The 20,080-nt window shown below is 41.6% G+C and overlaps 1 protein-coding gene across 1 annotated transcript in view; it reads left to right on the forward strand.

Moving 5' to 3' along the window:
• Positions 1–18,703, forward strand: part of Ldah (lipid droplet associated hydrolase) — a 49,038-nt gene extending 30,335 nt beyond the window's left edge. Inside the window, exons 5-7 of the mRNA XM_051181678.1 lie at positions 5,461–5,695; positions 11,689–11,771; positions 17,579–18,703. Of these exons, the coding sequence (XP_051037635.1) occupies positions 5,461–5,695; positions 11,689–11,771; positions 17,579–17,770 (510 nt within the window). The 3' untranslated portion in view covers positions 17,771–18,703. The remainder of the gene's footprint in view (positions 1–5,460; positions 5,696–11,688; positions 11,772–17,578) is intronic.
• The last annotated feature ends 1,377 nt before the right edge of the window (positions 18,704–20,080 follow it).

Here is a 20,080-nt window from a genome sequence, read left to right on the forward strand (position 1 = left end):
TGCTATACAAAATAAGCCCAAGTGAAAAAAATTAACTGAAAATGAAGTGACTAGCTTTATAGGTAAAAGGCTATAAGAGAAATATGAGTTGTGACATTATTACTAGTAGTACAGAGATTTGAGTATAATAACAAGATGCTATAAATAACCTTATGCAAATGAATGTGGAGATTCACATGAAATGGACTCCAGCCCAGGGCAGGAAATACAGGAAAGTAAATTCAAGAAGAAATATCCTGGTTAAGCTTGAATGAACTAGTCAAAAAATTGAATAAATCAATAGTTCATCCTTTTTGGGAAAATAAAAACCCAGATCTAGATAGTTTTCACTGATGACATCTATTCAATATTCAGAGCATAAATAATTGTGTTATTTTACTAACCCTTCTAGATAGCGGGGAAGGGTCTGTGCTTTCAACTCAGTAAAGTCTTTATATACAAATGAGCATAGACTCAAATGAGAAAAGAAAGTGACAGACCAGTCTTACCAGCATACCAAAGTCTACCCAAATATTACTGAAGAATACTGACTGTCTAAGAAGATCCTAGTGGCCATAACTGTGGCCAGCCTGGCTTCTTGACCACATTATCAGCAACACTGAGACTTTGGTTTCTACATCTTTCTATTACTCCCTCAGCTGCTACCAAGCAGCCTGCTCCTTGGTCCGGAGGGGAGCTGTTCTTGCAAGATGGGGAAGGGAGGACACTCTTCACCTGGGAAACTTCAACAGGACATAGAAGAAGCCCTACATGTCTCAATGTGAGTTGCTACTTAGCACAGATGCACACATTTGGAATCAGTTAAGTCTCCTTAAGTCTAACATGGCATCTCTATCGCTTTCTGGAATGACAGTTACTCGTGCCATTAGGATTACCTAAAAGATAGAACTCTGAATTGGGAGGTGGAAAGTCATTGGTTAATAAGATACAACTCTGATTCCTCAAAGATTTTTCTTAGTTTTACCCCCAGATTCCTATAGCATGCTTTTTTAGTGTTGAAGTAACATGACAGATATCTATTGTACAGGATTAGAAAGTGTACAAAACATTCTTTCTGGTTGAGATCAGAATCTCTCTTTATATTGTGGCTGAAAAGCTGCATTTTGTCTAAGAAGCATCTTGTGGCATTTGCAATGCACTGCTACCAAGTTCAAGTTGTGTGAAAAAGCTCCTCCCCCCAAAGGAATTTTTACTCATCATAGGCTGTGCAGGGACTCCAGGAACAATACTTTCTTACTGGACAAAGGAGGAAACCCAGAGAAGCTCAAATTATTGTGACCCAAACGGAAACAAAATACCTCAACTATTATGCAAGAAAAAGTCTACAGGAAATAGCTGAATACTTAGCTGAATGATAGGACCAAGAAAAAACAAGGTCTGACTAGAAAGAAATAGCCCTCCTCAGTTTTCACTCTCAAATCCCTGTTCCATATTATCGAGAAACACAAAGGGAGAATTCCAGCAGACACCTTACCAAATTTGTCATTTGGGCAATATCATCAAACCATGAGAAAGGAACTGCCCACACAGGAGATAAAAAAAGAGACAGAAAGCCACACATGGGAAAAGTTCATCGGATTCACTCAGAAAGAGACATAGAAGTACGTGAAGGAAATGGTCAAACATTCGTTTATATCTGAAATCAGAGGATGGCCCCACAAGTGATGTAATACAGCCAAAGGCTTGGGACTGCATTGTAGAGAAGATAAGGGCCAATATATCTAATTTAGTATAAGACATTTGAATGAGAAAACAAATTCTTGATTAGCAATTAGAGAAGAATTTCTTAAAAAAAAAAAAAAAAAGAAAAAAACAAAACAAAACACAAAGAACAGTTACTGGAAAAGAAAAGAATGGGTGAGCACCTTGGCTTCTTGAGTAAAGGCTGTTACCCACAGTCTAACTACTTGAGTTAGATCCCCGTTAGTGGAAGGAAACAACTGACTCCCTCCCACATTTTGTAACCGACATGTGTGCACTTTGTGTGTATGCATGCCTCCCCCACAGACACAATAACTAAATATTATAATATAAAAAAATTTTTTTAAAACAGAGTAGACCAAACCCAATATAGAAATGGTAAAAACTTGATTAGATAGGTCTTCAAAAAGATGTATAATTGGCAGTATATATCGGAAAATGTGTTCATCGTCACAGATCACCAGGGACATATAAATCAAAGGCACAAAGTTGTGTCCCTGAGGATATGTCAGGATAACTGTTGTTGTGGCACACTGTCCCTTAGGCATGATTTGGCCATTGCCCTGTTAAACAGTGTGCAGCTATAATTCCTGGAGGATACTTGTACAGAAGTGAGTTCATTAATTTTCCCTCATTGGGCATAAAAGGGGCTCATAAAGCCCCATGAATATTAACAATTAAGAATTGCTGGGAAAGACAGATTTTTCTGTATAACACCCATAAGATGCTGACAGTCCTCAGAATAACTCCAGGTAAACTCACTGGATAGAATCTTTTGTTACTGTCATTGACGCCCTACATGTGTGAGCAGATGTTGATTCCTATTTCTTCAGGGAAAAAAAAAAACTTCACACAACAGGTATTTAAAAGAAAGAAGAGTCTGGCAAAGCAGGCAAAACACTCGCCATGCATGCATCAACCAAGTTCAAATGCCTGGATCCCATGTAAAGCCAAGCAGGCTTGATGGCCACCAACAGTCAGAGGCAAAGATGGGGTCACACAAAGTGTTACAGTTTACCAGAGTCCACGTTGATAGTGTAATACACGGAGATAGTGTAATGGAGGGAGAGCCTGCATACTGAAGGTTCAGAGTAGAGAACCCTGAAGTTTAAAAGTTCCAGGAGGTTCCAGACGTGATGGAACTATATAATTTTGAGATTTGTCGCCCTAGAGTTCAACCCAGTTCTCAGTAGATATTGTAAAATTATCCCCCTGTATGTTTGGCAAAAAGCAGAGACAAAGATTTCACTCTGAAGTACAGAAGAACACTTTGTTTCTAACACCATACTTGAGCAGCTAATTATCCCTAGTGCATTTTTGTCTAGCAAGAAAAATATTACAAGATATACTAAGTAGCAAAAGGCACAACTTGAGAAGTAGAGTAAGCAACAGACTCATATATGTGTGGACGTGCAGATGAGACGGCCAGGATTTTGGAGCAGCTGTGATGAACACATGAAAAATTCCAATAGAACAGGTGGCCAACATGAAGTGATATGGGATTCCTATGAGGTGTGGGCATGCTGCCATCAAAACTTGCCATCAAAACTACTGTAACAGAAATGAAGATGGCTGTGTTGAGTGTGTGAGGAACTTCATCTTGGTGAGTAAAGGATTTCTGAACTTGAAGACATCTCAAAAGAAACCCCTAAAGTCAAAAAAGCAAAGAGAACCAGGAAAATTAATCTCAGAAGACTATAGGATTCTACAAAAGATGGGACAAGGGTAACAGGAATACTGCAGGAGAGAAAGAAACAGAAAGTGACTGTAAAGGATAACGACTAAGTTCATGTCAGACACCATACAAGAGACACAGCGACCTGAGAAGACACCACACTGGATTAACACCTCCCTAAAGCATGCTACAGTTAGGTGTGAGCTTATAAACTACAGGAAGACGAAATAAAGAAATCATGAGAGACAGGGAGAAAAAACAGGATCTCTGCTTACAGAGAAGCAAAGGCAGGAATCATTTCCAACTTCTCAGAATCCACACTAACAGGAAGAGAGAGGATGTGCCATGGTTAGTGTGCTGGAGAAGAAAAGAAAAACACTAATCTGGAATTCTCTACCCTGTGAGATCATCCTTCAGAGGTAAAGAAAGAGTAACAACCCTTGAGATGAGAACAGCTGAAGAGAGTGGTCGTCAGTGCCCACCCTGCATGAACTGTGTTACTTTCTTCAGACAGAAAACACTGGATCAGAAAGTAAGATCTGACTAAAGATTGAAAACAACTCAAATATCTATCAGTAAGATGAATACTGTTTGTATATTCATATAGTGGAAAATTAGCAAAGATGAAGGAAGACAACAGAGATGAGGTTTGTAAACATGAGGTTGGTAAACAGTTAAACTGAAGTGCGCTGTGTGACATACAGTTCGTTAACAAAGATGATCTCAGATGTGAGGGACCATGAGCACTGATGTAGGCCAGAAACAACTGCCATTGTGGGGTGATGGATGCTGACATGAAGCCTCATGACTGGAGACTCACAAGCAGGCTCTGCTCTCTGCATCTTCTCGTGCCTCGTGATTGGTTTATAGTGACTTGCTGTGTGGCATGTGTATATTTGACAAGCCTCACTGTGTGTGTGTTGTGTTGAACCAAAATATTTAAGAATAAAGCCAGGACTGGTGCCCAGCCTGACATCCTCAGTTCACACTGGAAGGAATGAATTGACTCCCATAAATTATCTATGATTTCTACATGTACACCCTGGCATACATGTGCTCAAGCATGTGCAGGGATGTGCATACACATTAAATAAATGTTCAACTGTATTTAAGAAAAATTAAGGGGATGGGTTTGGAGAGATAGCTCAGTGGTTAAGAGTACCTGTTGCTTTTTAAGAGGATCTAAATTTGATCCCTAACACCCACATAATGGCTTTCAACTGTCTCTAATTCTAGTCGGAGAGGGATTCACAAGTCTCTTCCTGCTTCTACAAATACATGGTGCACAGCCATGCATGCAAGAAAACACGCATTCATATAAAATAAAAATAACCTCTGTTCTCACTTTCTGTTCTGTGATAATTTAATATTATTGAGGTATTCCATTTATATTCCTATTAATAGATTATACATACCTATCTTGGCTTTTCTGATCTCGTAAAGAGACCATTTTCACATAGTTCATTAATAACCATGTGGTAAATACTGATTGACCTAAAATGGTTTGTGGAACACTCATATTCACTGCAGCAGTATTTAAATATATTTCTCTGTTTCTTATTGAGCTATATTGATGCCTTTATCCTTCAACACTGCAATAAAGTTAAGAGAAACCCACATTGCAATATACCTGGTACAACCCATTGTTGGGAACATATGCGGTTCTGTTGGTGAGTGTCATTGTCTGTCCTTAGAAATTGAAGAACCTTTTGAAAAGGGAACTATGTCGAAGTCTAATCAACAGAGCCATGCTGATAGCAATGGAGCCCTGCATGTGGCGCTACTCTCTTGGGTACCATCAAAGTCAAGTCTATGTAGTAGTTCCTACTTCAGTAATCGTTCAAGGGAATGGTGAATTACCATCATGATCTAGGAAGTGTCTACCATTCCTCCTCCTTCCAGCAGTTAGCCACAATGCCCCCAGGAATGAGCTCAGGTCCTCTCCAAACTAGTTTAGTTTGGTCTGACCTCGTCTCCAGTGGTGTTCTAGTCCTGGTCACAGTCAGCACAGTGTAGGAAGAACAGCCATCCTGGGGGTTCATGTGTAAGAGAACCTCTCATCCAAGCATCTGTCTTTCTTGTAGGTCATCCACACCTTCCTGCTGTTTCCCACTATTGAGCGGATGTCTGAGACGCCCAACGGCAGGATTGCTACTCCACTTTTGTGCTGGTTTCGATATGTGCTCTATGCTGCCAGCTACTTAGTCTTTAAGCCCTGTCCTGAAATAATAAAGTCCTTCATAGCCACAAAAGCCCTTGAAAGACTGAACTTTACCTGTGAAATTCCTGTGAACAGTGCTCTTCAACCGTTCTGCCTGGGTAAGCATGTTTTTAAAAGGTGTGTGTCTACTGTTGTCTAGGGAATGTTTACAGATAGTTATGTCTGACTTTTTCTACCCCAAGCTTAACGTGAGAGTAGAGCTGGACACTGAGTGAAGGGAGTTTGCATGAGAAACCTCAGGGAGCGCCAGTGATCCCTTCTGGTTCTGTACTGTGACTACAGTGAGGAGATGTGCCAAGCAAAGTCACAGCATGGGTGCAGTCCTGCCAGGAATCCAGAGGTGACTGTAGTTTAGTGTCTACAACAGTGGCCCAGAGAGTGGGCAGGTTACACCTTGGCACTCATCTTTAAGTCAGTTTAGAAGAGTTTAAGTTATGACAGTAAATATCACCATGCTAATATATTATAGTACTGGCTATACATACTTTCAGATTATACCGGTGATTAGTTTTGCTAATCTGTACTTTTGCATAGTAATAATTCAATAGAATTATTAATGACTTCAGTATTTTTTTTTTTAATGTGTTGGTGTTTTGCCCACACATCCGTCTGTGCACCATGTCAGCACCATGCTGACTGGTGACCAGAAGAGGGTGTCAGATCAAGATGTGGAACATAATGAATGTTTGTTTTTCAGTTATGTATGTAAAGTCTAAGTATAATAATTAAATGACAGCTATGTGTTAAGTGAATATATATTGCCTACCCAATCACTTAAGTTTGTGTTTAAGCAAGTGCTTCTGTAAAGATATTTCTTAGACTTTTCTACACAAGAGTCATAAATATCTTCATGTAGAAACATCCCCCTTAAGTCACTAGTAAGGAAGGAACCTGCCTTGCAGTTGTAGCGATTGGTGCTCCAGGAGCCTGGGTTGCAAGACAGTTCAACCATAGTATGCATTCCCTTTGTCATCAAGGACAATCAGCACCTTCCAGTCACATTGTTACAGCTTTCCCCCATAACCATAGTAGACTCAATATCTTCAAAATAGAGCCTATAACCAGAATGTACATTGGTCATCTCTTTTAATGACCAACTCACAAACAGATGTATTTGTGTTCATGGCCCTCTTGTTGCTGGTGCCTGCGAATTCTAGTCTCCTGATTCCTCAGCTCTGGGTCTGAACTAACAACACCCAAGTGATCAGTACTTCACTAGTCTCAGTATTTCCCAGTCAGTGCAACTTGTGTTACAGAGAAAGTAAGAATGACTTCTTATCCTTTCTAGTCCTTGGCTCAACTCTGCCTGGATGATCAGTTTACCCTTGTAACCCTGAGCAGAACATTAACCAAGTATGTCAAGCATCCCAACCAGCTCATCCCTTTGTTCCCTGGCTCTCGGTACCTACTGAGTCCTTTGCCAACACTCACCATGGAAGCTAGCACTGTCCAGCCACCTGGTCATGCCTTTGGTGACTTCCTGAAAGGACAATGCATTAAGAGATGGCCTTGACTGAGGGTAGTTAGTGGGCCCTGCCACATCTCAGGCCCTGTAGGCAGTATTCATAGCAGCTACCCCAGTGGTGTGGTTTAAGAAAAGTTAGCAAATGATCAGGTGAGAAGCCAACCCCAGGACTCCTTTCGGTCTAGCTCCATCCTCCCCATGCTGACCTGCTCCGTGTCTCACTGCCCTTCAGAGGATGACCTTTAACTTGCTGCTTGGACCTGCAGGCTACCCTGTAGTGTTTGTGTATCACTTAATGTCTGTGCTCTAGGCGAAATCTAAAGGAAACAAATGGAGGAAGTTTGCTGGTCAGTGTGTAGATTATAAACCCTGTCCTGTCTAGATAGGGTACCCTTCAGTGTCCTATAGTTTGTGCATGTTTGTTGTTGTAGGCTCTGAACCTTCATAGACCAAAAGAGTCCACCATTTCAGGTGCCGCCACACCATGGCAAAGACAGTACACCAAACCCTCTACTCCGTCATCATTTCCCCCACCCCCCTTCTAGCAGGCAAAGTTCTGTGACATTAGAATGAGAGAAATGTCACTTCCCAGCTAGAGAGTGGCCCTAACTCAGTTAGCACATAGTATAAGCATTACCTCTACATCCACCAGAGCAATGAGATTGTAACTAGATTGTCTGAAGTGTTTGTAAAGACTATACATGGTTTCCCCCCTTCATTTCAACTCTGGAAATTTGCTACGACATATGTTCCCTGGAGCATATGCGTTTCCATCTCATGTAACATGGTCTTCCCATGAAGACAGCTAAAGTAGGTTTCCTGATCAAAGCTAAAAGAAAACATATTTTAGCTCAGCCATGTCAAGGACACAGTCACGTGTTTAAATGAATGTCTTTTTGTTAGGCTTCCCTGATGTCTTCATTCCTTTCCATTACCTTAGGAGAGAATCATAGCCCAAGACTTGAGGAAGCCCTGCCAGGTTAGAAGATTTATCAAATAATTCTTTTGAAAGAAACTGTCATAATATTTCTTCCTTCTTAATAAACGTGTAAATAACTTTTTAAACTGTTTAATAGCAAGCTTCACAACAGATCACAGATTTCTTTTCAGAATAATTTTTTTGCTATAAAGAAACCAGATATGCTTGTAACCTACTCTGTCATTCAGGCGAGCCTGTGAAAGTCTGTTCCTAAACCCATCTGAGGGCCTAGGCAGTGGAGGAAGCTGAGCTTAAAACCCAAGGGAAAAAAAGAGCAGAAAGAGTTTGTCTGTGCTAGATTAGTTCAAGAGTAATTATATGGCTCTAGGACCTTATCTATTTTCTAAAGGTAAATATTCTTATCTATGTTTCCTGGTTCTCTAAATAGTTTTAACTTCCCTTCAAATTATCGTCCAGTCTAACATGTGTAGTTTTAATAATCATAAACTGTGGACCACCTTTTATGTCTTTCACTATGGTAAATACACTATTCAGAAGGTTTTCTTGCATCTCTTTAGGACCTTGCATTTTTTTATTATTATGGCTTTTACTCCCCTTGCATCATCCCTGGGAGTTACAAGTATATGGCAGATGTCAACAGAAACACTTACACCCCCTGTTACCTGTGCTGACTCATCCCTCTTGCCTACCTGCTTAGCTGTCAGTGTGCCTCCAAATTTGGCCTCCATAGCGATGTCAGATCCTGGACCACCCCTCCAGCAGTACCATCTCCCTCAGCCCCTTCCCACTCGTCACTTAATCCTTCTTTTTATACACCTGTCGTAAGCAAAACACATGATAGACTAAAGGATAAAGCACAGCCCCTGCCTGTAAGTTAACAGTGGAGCAGGAGAGACAGCTGTGGTTAATTTTAGTGTGTGGCAGTGTCTGCTGTTCGAAAAACAGATACACGACTTGAGTGGTACTTAGAGAAAATCACACCTAGGTCAGTTCCAGAACAGAGGTGACTGTGACTGGCCATGTGGATGGCATCCAGGACAGGCTACAGGTTATACTTAAGGTAGCCTGTGTTGAAGACTGTGAGCAATTAGAAAACCCAGTAATACTATGCTATGATGTCAGTGCCCTATCGCTCCTTGGCCATCAGCCCTCTCTCTGCTTCCCTGAACACTTCAGCCTCTCTCCCGGACATCTATGGTGATACGTGAAGTTCGAATGTTTCAGAAGGTGGTGGTAGCAAAGGAAATGGAGCATCGAGTCCTTGTGAACCATTGTGCACCTCTATTTACGCTTTAATGAAGCCTAAGTAAAGAAATGTTTTCATTTCCATTCTCCTTGTACTAGACATTTCCTTCTCAACAGTGCTGGAACTCAGAAATTTGCTGAGTTTCCAAGCATGCTGTTGACAGTCATTGCCAAGAGCAGTGTGTTTTCCACTTAGGAATTTACACCTCCGACCACTGTGTTATATTGGGGCCATTGCTGAGGGATGACAAGGATGGCTTCCTCAGAGCAGTTACTAGAGATGAAATGGGAGGTCTCATTTAAAAGAAAAGAAAAAAGTATACTTAGATCGAAAATGGCAAGAAAAAAATAAATAAAAGAGTAGCTTGGAGTTTATTCTCAATGAAAACATTATTTTCACAATTTGTGAGCTTTTTCTTCAAGTGTGTACCCATTTCGATGTATGTTCGTCTGCCTCTTTCTTGTTGATTTCTAGAAATTTTCAAATGTATCCAGGTGTCAGTCCTTTTGCTTTATGGTGCAATCTTCTCCATTCTACATATGCTCTCTTAATGCTGAGAATAGGCAGCTTCTCTCGTATTCTGAAGACCCATTTGTCCATGTCCCAGCTCTCCTGTATAAAGTGACCATTGCTGAGTGTAGCATGGCTAAGCTAGCCACAGTTGAGCATCTGGCTCATGACTTGGTGTTCCAAAGGTCACCCTGCATCCTCTAGTTACTGTGTTGTTCATCAAGAGGCTCTTCCCCAGGCTGGCAGAAGCAATCATGGTATCCAGATCAATGATTGTTCCTACAACCCCTTCTGGAGTTTTTTGTTCTCTCAATTCTATTTTTCATATGACAATGCTGGTCAGTGGTCAGGTAACCCTCGAGGATGACCCCTTTTGGATCTCTGTCCTCTCTGCAGCTCTGCTCTACCAAAGCCATTGCAATCACCTTCCCTGGTGCTGTCTCCTTGGTGCAGAATGCAGTTAGAATTGTTTCAGTTGGATATGGTAGATGATAGACATCAAACAGTTGCCTTTGAAGGAGAGGTTATTGCTTACATCTCCCTGTAGTGGAGGACATGCCACACCACACCTATTAGGTCAGGAGGCAGAAGGGTCAGGTGCCCCATAGCCTGTATTGCAGATTCCATGGAAGGATGAGTTGAGACAGGCTGGGCAACTGGGTGGGGAGATCTAGGATTGGCTGTTATAATTTCTGAAGTCTCTGGGTGGTCTCCTATCTGGTACCTAGCCTTGGAGAGATTTCAAGTTGGGGAGGGTAGGATGGTGGGTTGCTCTGTCAGAGCTTCCACAGTGTAAATAGCTGGTTTGAGACTTTGGTGGGTGGCTTGCATAGGAAGGTTGTGTTGGATAGAATCTCTGTCCCTGACCTACAAAATTGATTACTGGGAACAGGAGCTTTGATTCGATATCCTCCGTCTTAATGACACTCCAGCCTGTAAAGACGGGAGGAAGGCTACCTGGAAATACTGTGTGGGCTGGGAGAAGGCCTAACCAATGCATGGCAGCCATGGAGGGGCCTCCCAAGCTCCCACATGTGTGACTTGAATTCTGCCTTTCTGTAGCACTAAATGTGTGACTGTGTGCCTTGTGTTTTATTATTTTGATAATAAAACCTTGTCGCTAAGAAATATCTAAACAGTGGCTAGCATTAGTAAAAGTGATTTCGGCATATAATATGTGAACAGAACCACAAAGTCTTCCTCATGAAATCTGAGTTTGTGTCATGTTTCTAGATGCTTCAAGAGACAAAGTGTAATCTCTTAATGAAGGCTTCAGAATGTAAACGTAGCAGCCAAAGTGTTTAAATTGCTTGTTTCCAGTATCTCGTCTGGGAAAATCCCAAGTGGATTTTCATATCAAATGTAAATAACTTCACATAGCTCCTCTATTTTTGAGGTGAAAAAAAAGAAAAAGGTCTTCATTTGCCCTCTTGCCAAAAGCAAGTGTAAAAACAAAAAAATATGTGAAATTAACATTTTAAAGACACTGGATGTTGGCCTGTGAAGCAGAGATTCTGAGAAAAGGGAATTATAAAATAAATTTTATAATTATTTTCTTTTATTGGTTGATATTTCCAGGCTGTTATTCAGTAACTAAGAATACCAGTGGATCTCTTTCACTTGCCCAAAGGGTGTTGGGCATGATCTTATCCCCTAGGATGTATTGGTATGTTGGGGCCTTGGTGGCCAGGGTAGGCTATGTCTCTGCGGGATGGTTAAACCCTTGAGACATAGTCCTCTGTAAATAACACCTTGCCTTTGCAAGCCTGCTAGGGAGCTCACTGTGTCTTTGGGATCCACCGTATCTAATTTCAAATAGCACTTGGCCTCTAGGAAAAGGAATCATATGAATTTGCTGAAATTAATTTGACATTTGTATTTCTCCTGTGTATTCCATGTGTATAACTGTTCATTCATTTTTTTAATGAAGCTAATGCTGCTTACCTCGGGAGTCAAGAAATGGTACAGGTGCGGAAGAGAGATGATGAAATCATAAGGGAACATTTACCTAAGGTAACCACTTACTGAGGACATGAGGTTAGAATTGGCCAAGAACTGAAGACATTAAGCCTATGTAGATTCACATGGAGTTGTGTTTTGCTTGAAAGTTTTATGGAGTAAGTAGAGCTGATTACAGCTACATAAGTATAATCTGCCACTTGTTTTGTTAAATTGTCTTTAAAAAAAAAAAAAAAATCAGTGATTCCCTGGTGACTGAAGTGGAGCTTTTCTATTCTGACTGCCTGGCCCCACATAAACACACACACAAAAAATATATTAATTACAGAATGTTCAGGCTTATTTCTGACTAGCTCTTACATTTACATTAGCCCATTTCTGTTAATCTATGTATTGTCATGTAGCTCATGGCTTTGCCTGTGTTCTAGAATCTTGTTTCTTGGGCATTTCCCTCAAGTCTCTCCCAACTCTGCCCTTCTTCATCCCTGTCTTCAGTTTGATTGTTCCACCTAACTTTATTCTGCCTTCGTATAGGCCAAATGGCTTTTTTAAAAAAACCACTGAGTGTAATACATATTTTTTGCGTACAGCACTTTCCTTTTTAAAAAAATGTATTAATCTGTGATGTCTAAGTAGCATCTGTAGAATAAATGAGTTATGTAGAAATGTAAAAATGAAAACAGAGGAAAAGAGCTAACACTGCTTATGACCTACTGAACTCCTGTCTTCTTCTCACATAAAGAACAGCTTTCTGAGATACCAGGAGATGTGTTACTGCTAACAGGAGACTCATACAATTTGGAAGTGCCAATCTCCAAAGCTATAAAGCCACCGTATGTCCCAATGTTCTAATGTGTGTCTAACTGTGACACTTCTGGGACATTCATCGTGCCTGTGTCATCCTGAAGAGGGTAGATCTGCCCTGTTATTTTAATGTATTTATCTGTTTTATGTGCATTGATGTTTGCCCTGCATGTATGTCTGTGTGAGGGTGTTGGATCCCCTGAAAATGGAGGTACAGATATATGGGTGTCGGGAATTGAACCAGGGCCATCTGGGAGAGCAGCCAGTGCTCTTAACCTCTGCTCCATCTCTCCAGCTCCAATCTGCACTGTTTTTTGTTTTTTTGTTGTTGCTTTGTTTTTTTTCTGTTGCTTTGAGGGCCTTGCACGTGCTAAGCGACATGACCTGCTGCTGAACTTTGCCCACGGCCCACAGCTGCACTGTCAAACGTCAGCACCCACACACCAGAAGTGCTATGTGTGGGTAGTTTGAATTGAGATGTTCTATAAGTGTAAATGCATTTTGGCTTTTTTTTTTTTAACTTGGTACTCAGGATGTAGATTTGGTAGAGTTTGCCTGTTACTGTACAAGACCTGAGTTCAACCTCACCACAGGCAGGATATAGTATAACATATTTCATTGATATATTGATTCCATTGAAATATTCAGACATATTGTAGTAAACCTATTTAAAACACATCTAAGATAATTTTTATGTCATCATATTTATGTCATCATATCACCTTTATATTAGTAATCATCATATTTCCTAAGCACCAGTTGTCAAAAGAGAAATTTCGAATCAATATAAACTGTTCCTAGCTGGCTGAAAAAGATTGGGCAAGGAGGACCCACTAATCTCCAGGGCTGTGCAATACTTCCAACCTTGAGGTTATGAAATGACCAGAGAACAGCACTTTATTTGTAGTTAAGTTATAATCAGCCAGTCTGTTTCCAAACTGCAATTTAGTTCTCCAGGTTGGAAGTTTGTAAAAGCAATTCAAGTCCTGCTTTATAGTAAGATTGGCAAACGCTTCTAAAATTCACACTTTGGACTGACCGGGCCTGACATGTTAGGCCAGTCCTACCACCTGGGGAAGCCAGCTGCTGCAAAATCCAACTCAGTCCAGATCCTGTTTGTACATTGTGCTGAGAAAGAGGTCAAAGAAGGTGCCATGGTAGTCATTCCCAGGTAGAGGTGTGCTCATGCACTGTGGCAGGGCTGGAATTTTGACACCTTCTCGGGAGAAAACTGGGAGTGTGCTGGTACACGGTCAACCCTTGAATGTTAATATTAGCATAGGCTTGGGAAAAAGCCTTCCACCTCCAGGGGATAATAGTGTTTCTAAGATGACATCAAATGCATGGTAGAATTTAAGGCATGTCTGGTGCTGTTCATCATGCTGGGGTGCAACTCTATTTCTGCCTCACGGTAACTCCTTAAGTCGGTTCACTGAATCACCTTCTAGCAGCCAAAGAGCATCTCTCCACTCAGATAGGGCTGTCCCTGTTCCTCAGCATTCCTGAGTGAGCACAGAGTGACAGGAAGTGATGGCATCTTCATGTTATGTAATGAAACAGGAGGAAATATGTTGCAACTTAATTTTGATAAAGCTGACTTAATATAATTTGTCCCCATCAGGAAAACAAGGGAAGTTAACTGGACTCCTCTTCGGGAGATCAGTTCTTCCTAATGCTGTGACCACTCACAGTTCTCATGTTGTGGTGACCCCCCCAACCCTAAAATTATTTCCATTGCTACTTCATAACTGTAATGTAAATATCTGTATTGCAGATGGTCCTAGGAACCTCTGTGAAAGGTTCTTTGACCTGCAAAGGTGTGGTGATCCACAGGTTGAGAAAGGTTGAGAACTGCTGTTTTTGTCAAAGCTGAAAGCCCAGTTCCTGAGCCTGCAAATGCCTCTGCTCAGATGCTGTATTCAAGGATGCCCTGGTCCATTTCCACCGAGGCAGAGGTGTGCAGAATAATCCTGCCTATTCACACCGCCCACTGTGATGTTTCTGACACATATCTGATGCAAACACTTTTCACTGTATCTCATTCAACTCAAAACTGTTATATAGAGAGTATTTTTGTACCACTACCCAAGAAGCCATGTGAAAACTAGTCTAAAATAATCTTTCTAGCACATCATGTCTTACTTCCTGGACCCTTCTTCCTGGATGTTCTCCAGGCTTGGACTTTTGCCACATTCAGGTTTTCTGCCATTGGTCTCCACTGTTCACACAAAGAGAGGTTTTAATATTCCTTAGGGAAACTGACCAATGTAGTTCTGTAAGTCTTAGCCAGCTGTCTTCTTTGCAAGATCTGGAGAATGTATGCCCACTAATGGACAGCTGTATTGATTTACAGTCTCCAATAGTAAATAATTGCTTCCCCTTCCATATGAAAACACGGCACCACAGTCGTTTCTAAAGGAGTGTAGCATGACAGTGATGTCAGAAGTAAAACTGTCTCTTCATTTGGCTCAATCCCACTTTTTCTTAAACTTTGGCTCCCACTCTCATCTCCAGGAGGTGTTCCAGCTGCAATTGTGGCTCTCATAGCTCCCCATTTAGAGTTAGAATATCACATTTGTCATACATTGTGTCTGGTAAACCATCAGTGAATATGTGCTGGACACGTGGGTTGATAGACAGGTCAGTCAGGATGCTTTTATAGAGTATAGACTATATTGAAACAGTCAGCAAAACACATTAAAAATTAATTTGTGACACAGTTCTTTGTGCATATTTATTGACACATTGAAGAACAATAGGTAGTAGCAGGTGCTGGAGAGATGGTGCAGTGTTTAACAATGAACGCTGCTCTGGCAGAGAGCCCAAGTTCAGTTCATACATCCACATCAGTATTTCACATTCATTGTACTCCAGGTGAAGGGGCGTCTGATGCCTCAGGCCTCTAGTGCACCTGCATTCATGTGTATACACATACAGACAGGTGTATACACAAATATGATTAAAACTTAAATAAAAGATATAACAGCCATAGTTGCTACTGTGAGTTTGTAGAAATCAATGTAATTCAGATGTTAGTCATATAGAGTAAGTTTACTATGATTTGAATATATACGTATTATTAATATGGTGGCTTATTGTCTATTTATAATTGAACAAACTATTGAATTATAATTAGGGTTAAATAACAAGGGTATACTTCAACTTTGGATCTATGTGGTACTGTAGACTCCAAGTTAAAAGCCCCACATTAGGGAAAGAGAGGCTGGGTAGCATGATGTGTTGGTTTGGACACTGATTAAGTCATAAATAAAGGACAGCATCAAGAGCAGCCATTATCAACCTGTGTGTCATGATGCATTTTCAGGTTGAAGCACCCCTTCACAGAGGTGGCCTCTGTGGAAAACACAGATAGTTATACTAAGATTTTTAACAGCAAATTTACACTTACTAAGTAACATTAATAATAATTTTATGATTGTGGTCACTACACATGAGTGACTGTATAAAAGATCATGACATTAGGAAGGCTGATAAATATTGAACTAGTGGATATTACAAATATATGGCAACCACAAGATATAGCCAAAGACCAATCAGAACATATAGAAGCTGCCAACAGCCGGTTCAGATTCCCATAATGTATCAGTTATCTCTAACAATGTGGTGAGTATACCACTGGAGGGATAACTTTGGAGAAAGTATTAGAGTATTGAGAAACAGTTGCATTTTTGGGTGGCATGTCTCTTTAAGGGTTTTGGAAGGATGGATGCAGTGGGGTTGGGGAAAAAAGGATTCAGGAGGAAGAATCAAAGACCCTTCATGCAGGTGGGATTAGCAGATGGGTGAAGGAATCTGAGACTTTGGTTGCACTTTGGTCTAGATGTGGTGTGAGGGAGGATGGGGAAGTAACCCCAAGTTGTGGGAGGTGGTGGGTACTTGTGTGAGACTCCTGTGGCATATCATGCCCAGATGCATGCTATGAATCCTAAAAGGAGGAGGCTGTGCTCAGTTTTGGTTTTGGCATGATAGGCCTATAGTTGGAGCTGTGAGCATGGGTAGGGTTCACCCATGGAAGTCTGTAATATAAAGAAAGAAGCCGTCTGAGGTTGATGCTTGGCCATTTCAAGTTGAAGGTTGGGGGACGAGGAGCCAGTGAACATAATGGGAGTAGGCAGGGAGGGGCACTAAGTGAGCTGTGTTCTAGAGTAGCCAAGAGAAGGAACTCAACTGTACATGTCACCACTCTGCTTTGTGTGGGAGCCTCCGGGCTCTGTTATCCTTTATCAGATACCTGGTGTGTCTGGAGTAACAAGAAGGTCCGCGTTCCCTGTTCTGTCAGTCTCCTAAACTATAAGGAGATACATGTCCACTTACTTCATAGAAAAGCGAATTTGTGTTTTATTATAAACTGAAGTTTTCATTAATACTCACTTAGGAGGGAAACTTTAAACTGCCGTGACCATCTTTGGCCCAGGCTTTGGAAACATCTGTTGTGTGCTGCTTCTGAACTAAATCTGAGCATCACCCTGGTCTGCAGGAGCCTTCAGTTGTTCACAGAAAAGGCACATTGGCTGCAGCCCTGGGAAGGAGGTGGGAAGCTGTGGCAGGCAGGTGGTACTGAAGCTGCCCCAGGTCAGGGCTACTGTGTGGCTTAAAAAAGGGTAGAATGCACTCAGGGAAGGAGCTGTCTGCCCTAGCTCTGTGTCTGTCCTCTACTTAGGTTATCCTAGCCAGAGGTGCCTATGTCTTCGGAACAGCCCTGTATCTACCAAAGGGCTGTATGAAAACAGTTGTGTGTGGGCACTAGTGTTGCAATGATTCTGTCTACTTAACTGTCTCACCCACCTTCACCTCCTTCTGTCCTATATCTACTCCAGCCTTAGTACACATGACCTGTCCAGGTCTCCTTTAGTGAGTTAGAGGAATCTGCCACACAAAGTCTCCAGGTGGGTTTTATGCCATCATGCTCCTTAATGCATCCTGTGGTTCCTAAGGGCTCTGATGGGACCTTAGCACAGAGAACAGAATTGGGCACAGTCCTCTGGTGTGTGTTGACATTGGGAGCTGAGTATAAAATGCTTTTCCTTGTTTTTCAGCTGACATTTTACTATGGTAAAACAGATAGCTGGTGTCCAGTAAAGTACTATGAAGACATGAAGAAAGATTTTCCCGAAGGCGATATCCGACTCTGTGAGAAAGGAATATCACATGCTTTTGTCCTTGGCTTTAACCAGGAGGTGGCTACCATAGTTGCTGACTGGATGAATAATAAGCTGCCCAAAATATAAACACTGGCTCAGGGAAAATGCACCTGCAGCCAGTTCATGGAGGCTGTAGGTGTGCTCTGCTTAGGGGTGGATGTTTAATCCTAAAGCTTGAAAAGGAAACGTGAGACCCTCTTGGCTGACAGACCACCAGCTCCCATCTCCCTGTGCTTAGACTAAAGTGATCACAGTTGACTCTTTCCACGTGTTCCCTGACTCGGGAAACAGTCATCTCCACAGAGATTCCTCTTTTTACAAGAAGCCCAACAGCACTGTACAGTGAAGTTTGCCCAACAGGATCCTTACAAGCTGAAGATATTTGAAATATGGGTGATTCTCATTGAATTATTACCTTAGAGTAGATTGTCCTGGGTGCAATTATGAAACATATACTAGAAAATGAAAACCCACCCATGAATGTCAAGTGTGCAGTCAGGTGTGTGAAATGTGAAGACAGACAAGCACCCCTCCCCCTTCTAGTTGCAGGGAGGAGTGATCAGGGGATGCTGACCGTGGACTTGGGGTCCCCTTCAGATACTGGCAGAAATCAATGCAGACTTTGTACAGATTTGGCTGAGGTCACCAGTATGTCTTCCTGATCCTGCTGCAGTAAACCAAGAATCAAGGCTGCCTGACATTATCAACTAACTAGACAGTGGCTGCAGGATCCTGACTCTGACCTGTCCCAGGATGGCCAGCAAGCTCCTTCTGACCCTTAAAAATGCCAGTTCCCTGCAGGCTCCTCTAGAGCAAGAAGGGAGGGATGGACTGTCCACATCTGATATGTAAGGCCATGGAGTGGCTCATCGGCGGGATTCCTCCAATGAAGCTCCATGGACAGAAAGCAGTGAAGCATTGATGCCATTCATGATGCCATTTGGTCCTTCCCATCTGAAATTCTCCTAGGATATAATCTTTGGAAAGGTTTTAAATTGTTGAATAAAACATTAACATAAATTCTTTCCCCATTTTACTAAACTCTGTTGATTTGGAAGAAATTTTGTGAATGTATAGAAGTAGTCTATTAAATTTCTTATTTCTTCACCTCTGAAAACATATTCCAGGCTGAGAAGGGGAGGAACGGCTGTGCTGCCTTCCCTTAATTGACTCAATCCTAAGATCCCATACCCAAAGACCCCATTGTCTGTTGGGATGGTTGATGCACAATTGGAGCCATTCCATTTTCTTCTAGAGAAGAGCTCTCGTGGCAGCATCCTTCCTCAGGACAGTGAGGTGGTCCTTCCTCTCAAAAACCTAAGATGCTGGGGGAGATTTGGTTTGAAGTGCTGCCAGCTCCATAATGAGTTATGGATCAGTTCTCATCCTCTGAGTGGCTTCCGTATCAGAGCTCTGACTTCTCAGAGGGGAAATCCAAACTCCAGACAAGAAGACCGTTAGCTACACAGTGAGGGTCAATGCACACACGAATCCTTACTGGCATCTGCACATGGAGGCCTTCTGAAGAGCTAACCTGGGAAGCCAGGAGTCATGCTCTGAGTTCTTTCTTATAAGACAGGCCCAATCAGTGGTGAAAAATCAATGCATAGAAACAAGTTATGGTGATCAGACCTAGTGGACCAAAATGACATTCATAGATTGCTTTCAGAAATTACTCTCCATGACTCTGTGTTTTCCAGACTCTTCGTATAAAGACCCTGGTGTTTCATCCTTATTCCTCATCTAGAACCTAATGGTATTTACAATAAATGTTTTGCCTGTAGTTACCACTGTCTGGTCTGATCTGATCTCTGTGTGCTGTTGGCACGGATACAGTGTAAGCAGATGGTCTAAGCTAACGTCACTGTTAAAGGCAAACAGTACTTTGGCTCTGCACTTTTGAATGTGGGAAGAATCAGGTTTCAGGAGACTGACTCCTTAAGGAAACAGGCCTCAGTGGTTAAGAGCACTTCCAACAAGTGACATAGATTTTGGGGCGTCATTTTCTTTCAAACCACCTCATTCCACTTCCTGGTCTCCAAACTTTTGTAGCCATATCATAATGGAAAAATGCTTTTGGTCTAACTTCAAAATTTGCTATAGTTGGCTAGAGAGATGGCCAAGTGGTTAAGAGCACTGCCTACTCTACCAAAGGTCCTGACTTCGATTCCCAGCAACTAAATGGAGACTCACAATCATCTGCAATGAGATAAGGTGCCCTCTCTGGCCTGCAGGCATACATGCAGACAACACTATACATAAATAAATGAATCTTAAAAAGAAAGTCCTCATAGTCTATAGCAGTATCAAACTTATTTAAAAATGCAAAGTTCAAGGTCTCTTCTTAGATTCATGCAATCTCTTATTGGAATCCTTTGTAAAATCAAAATAATGCAC

Source organism: Phodopus roborovskii, unplaced genomic scaffold (assembly GCF_943737965.1).
Source record: "Phodopus roborovskii unplaced genomic scaffold, PHOROB, whole genome shotgun sequence".
In the NCBI taxonomy this organism is placed as follows: Eukaryota; Metazoa; Chordata; class Mammalia; order Rodentia; family Cricetidae; genus Phodopus; species Phodopus roborovskii.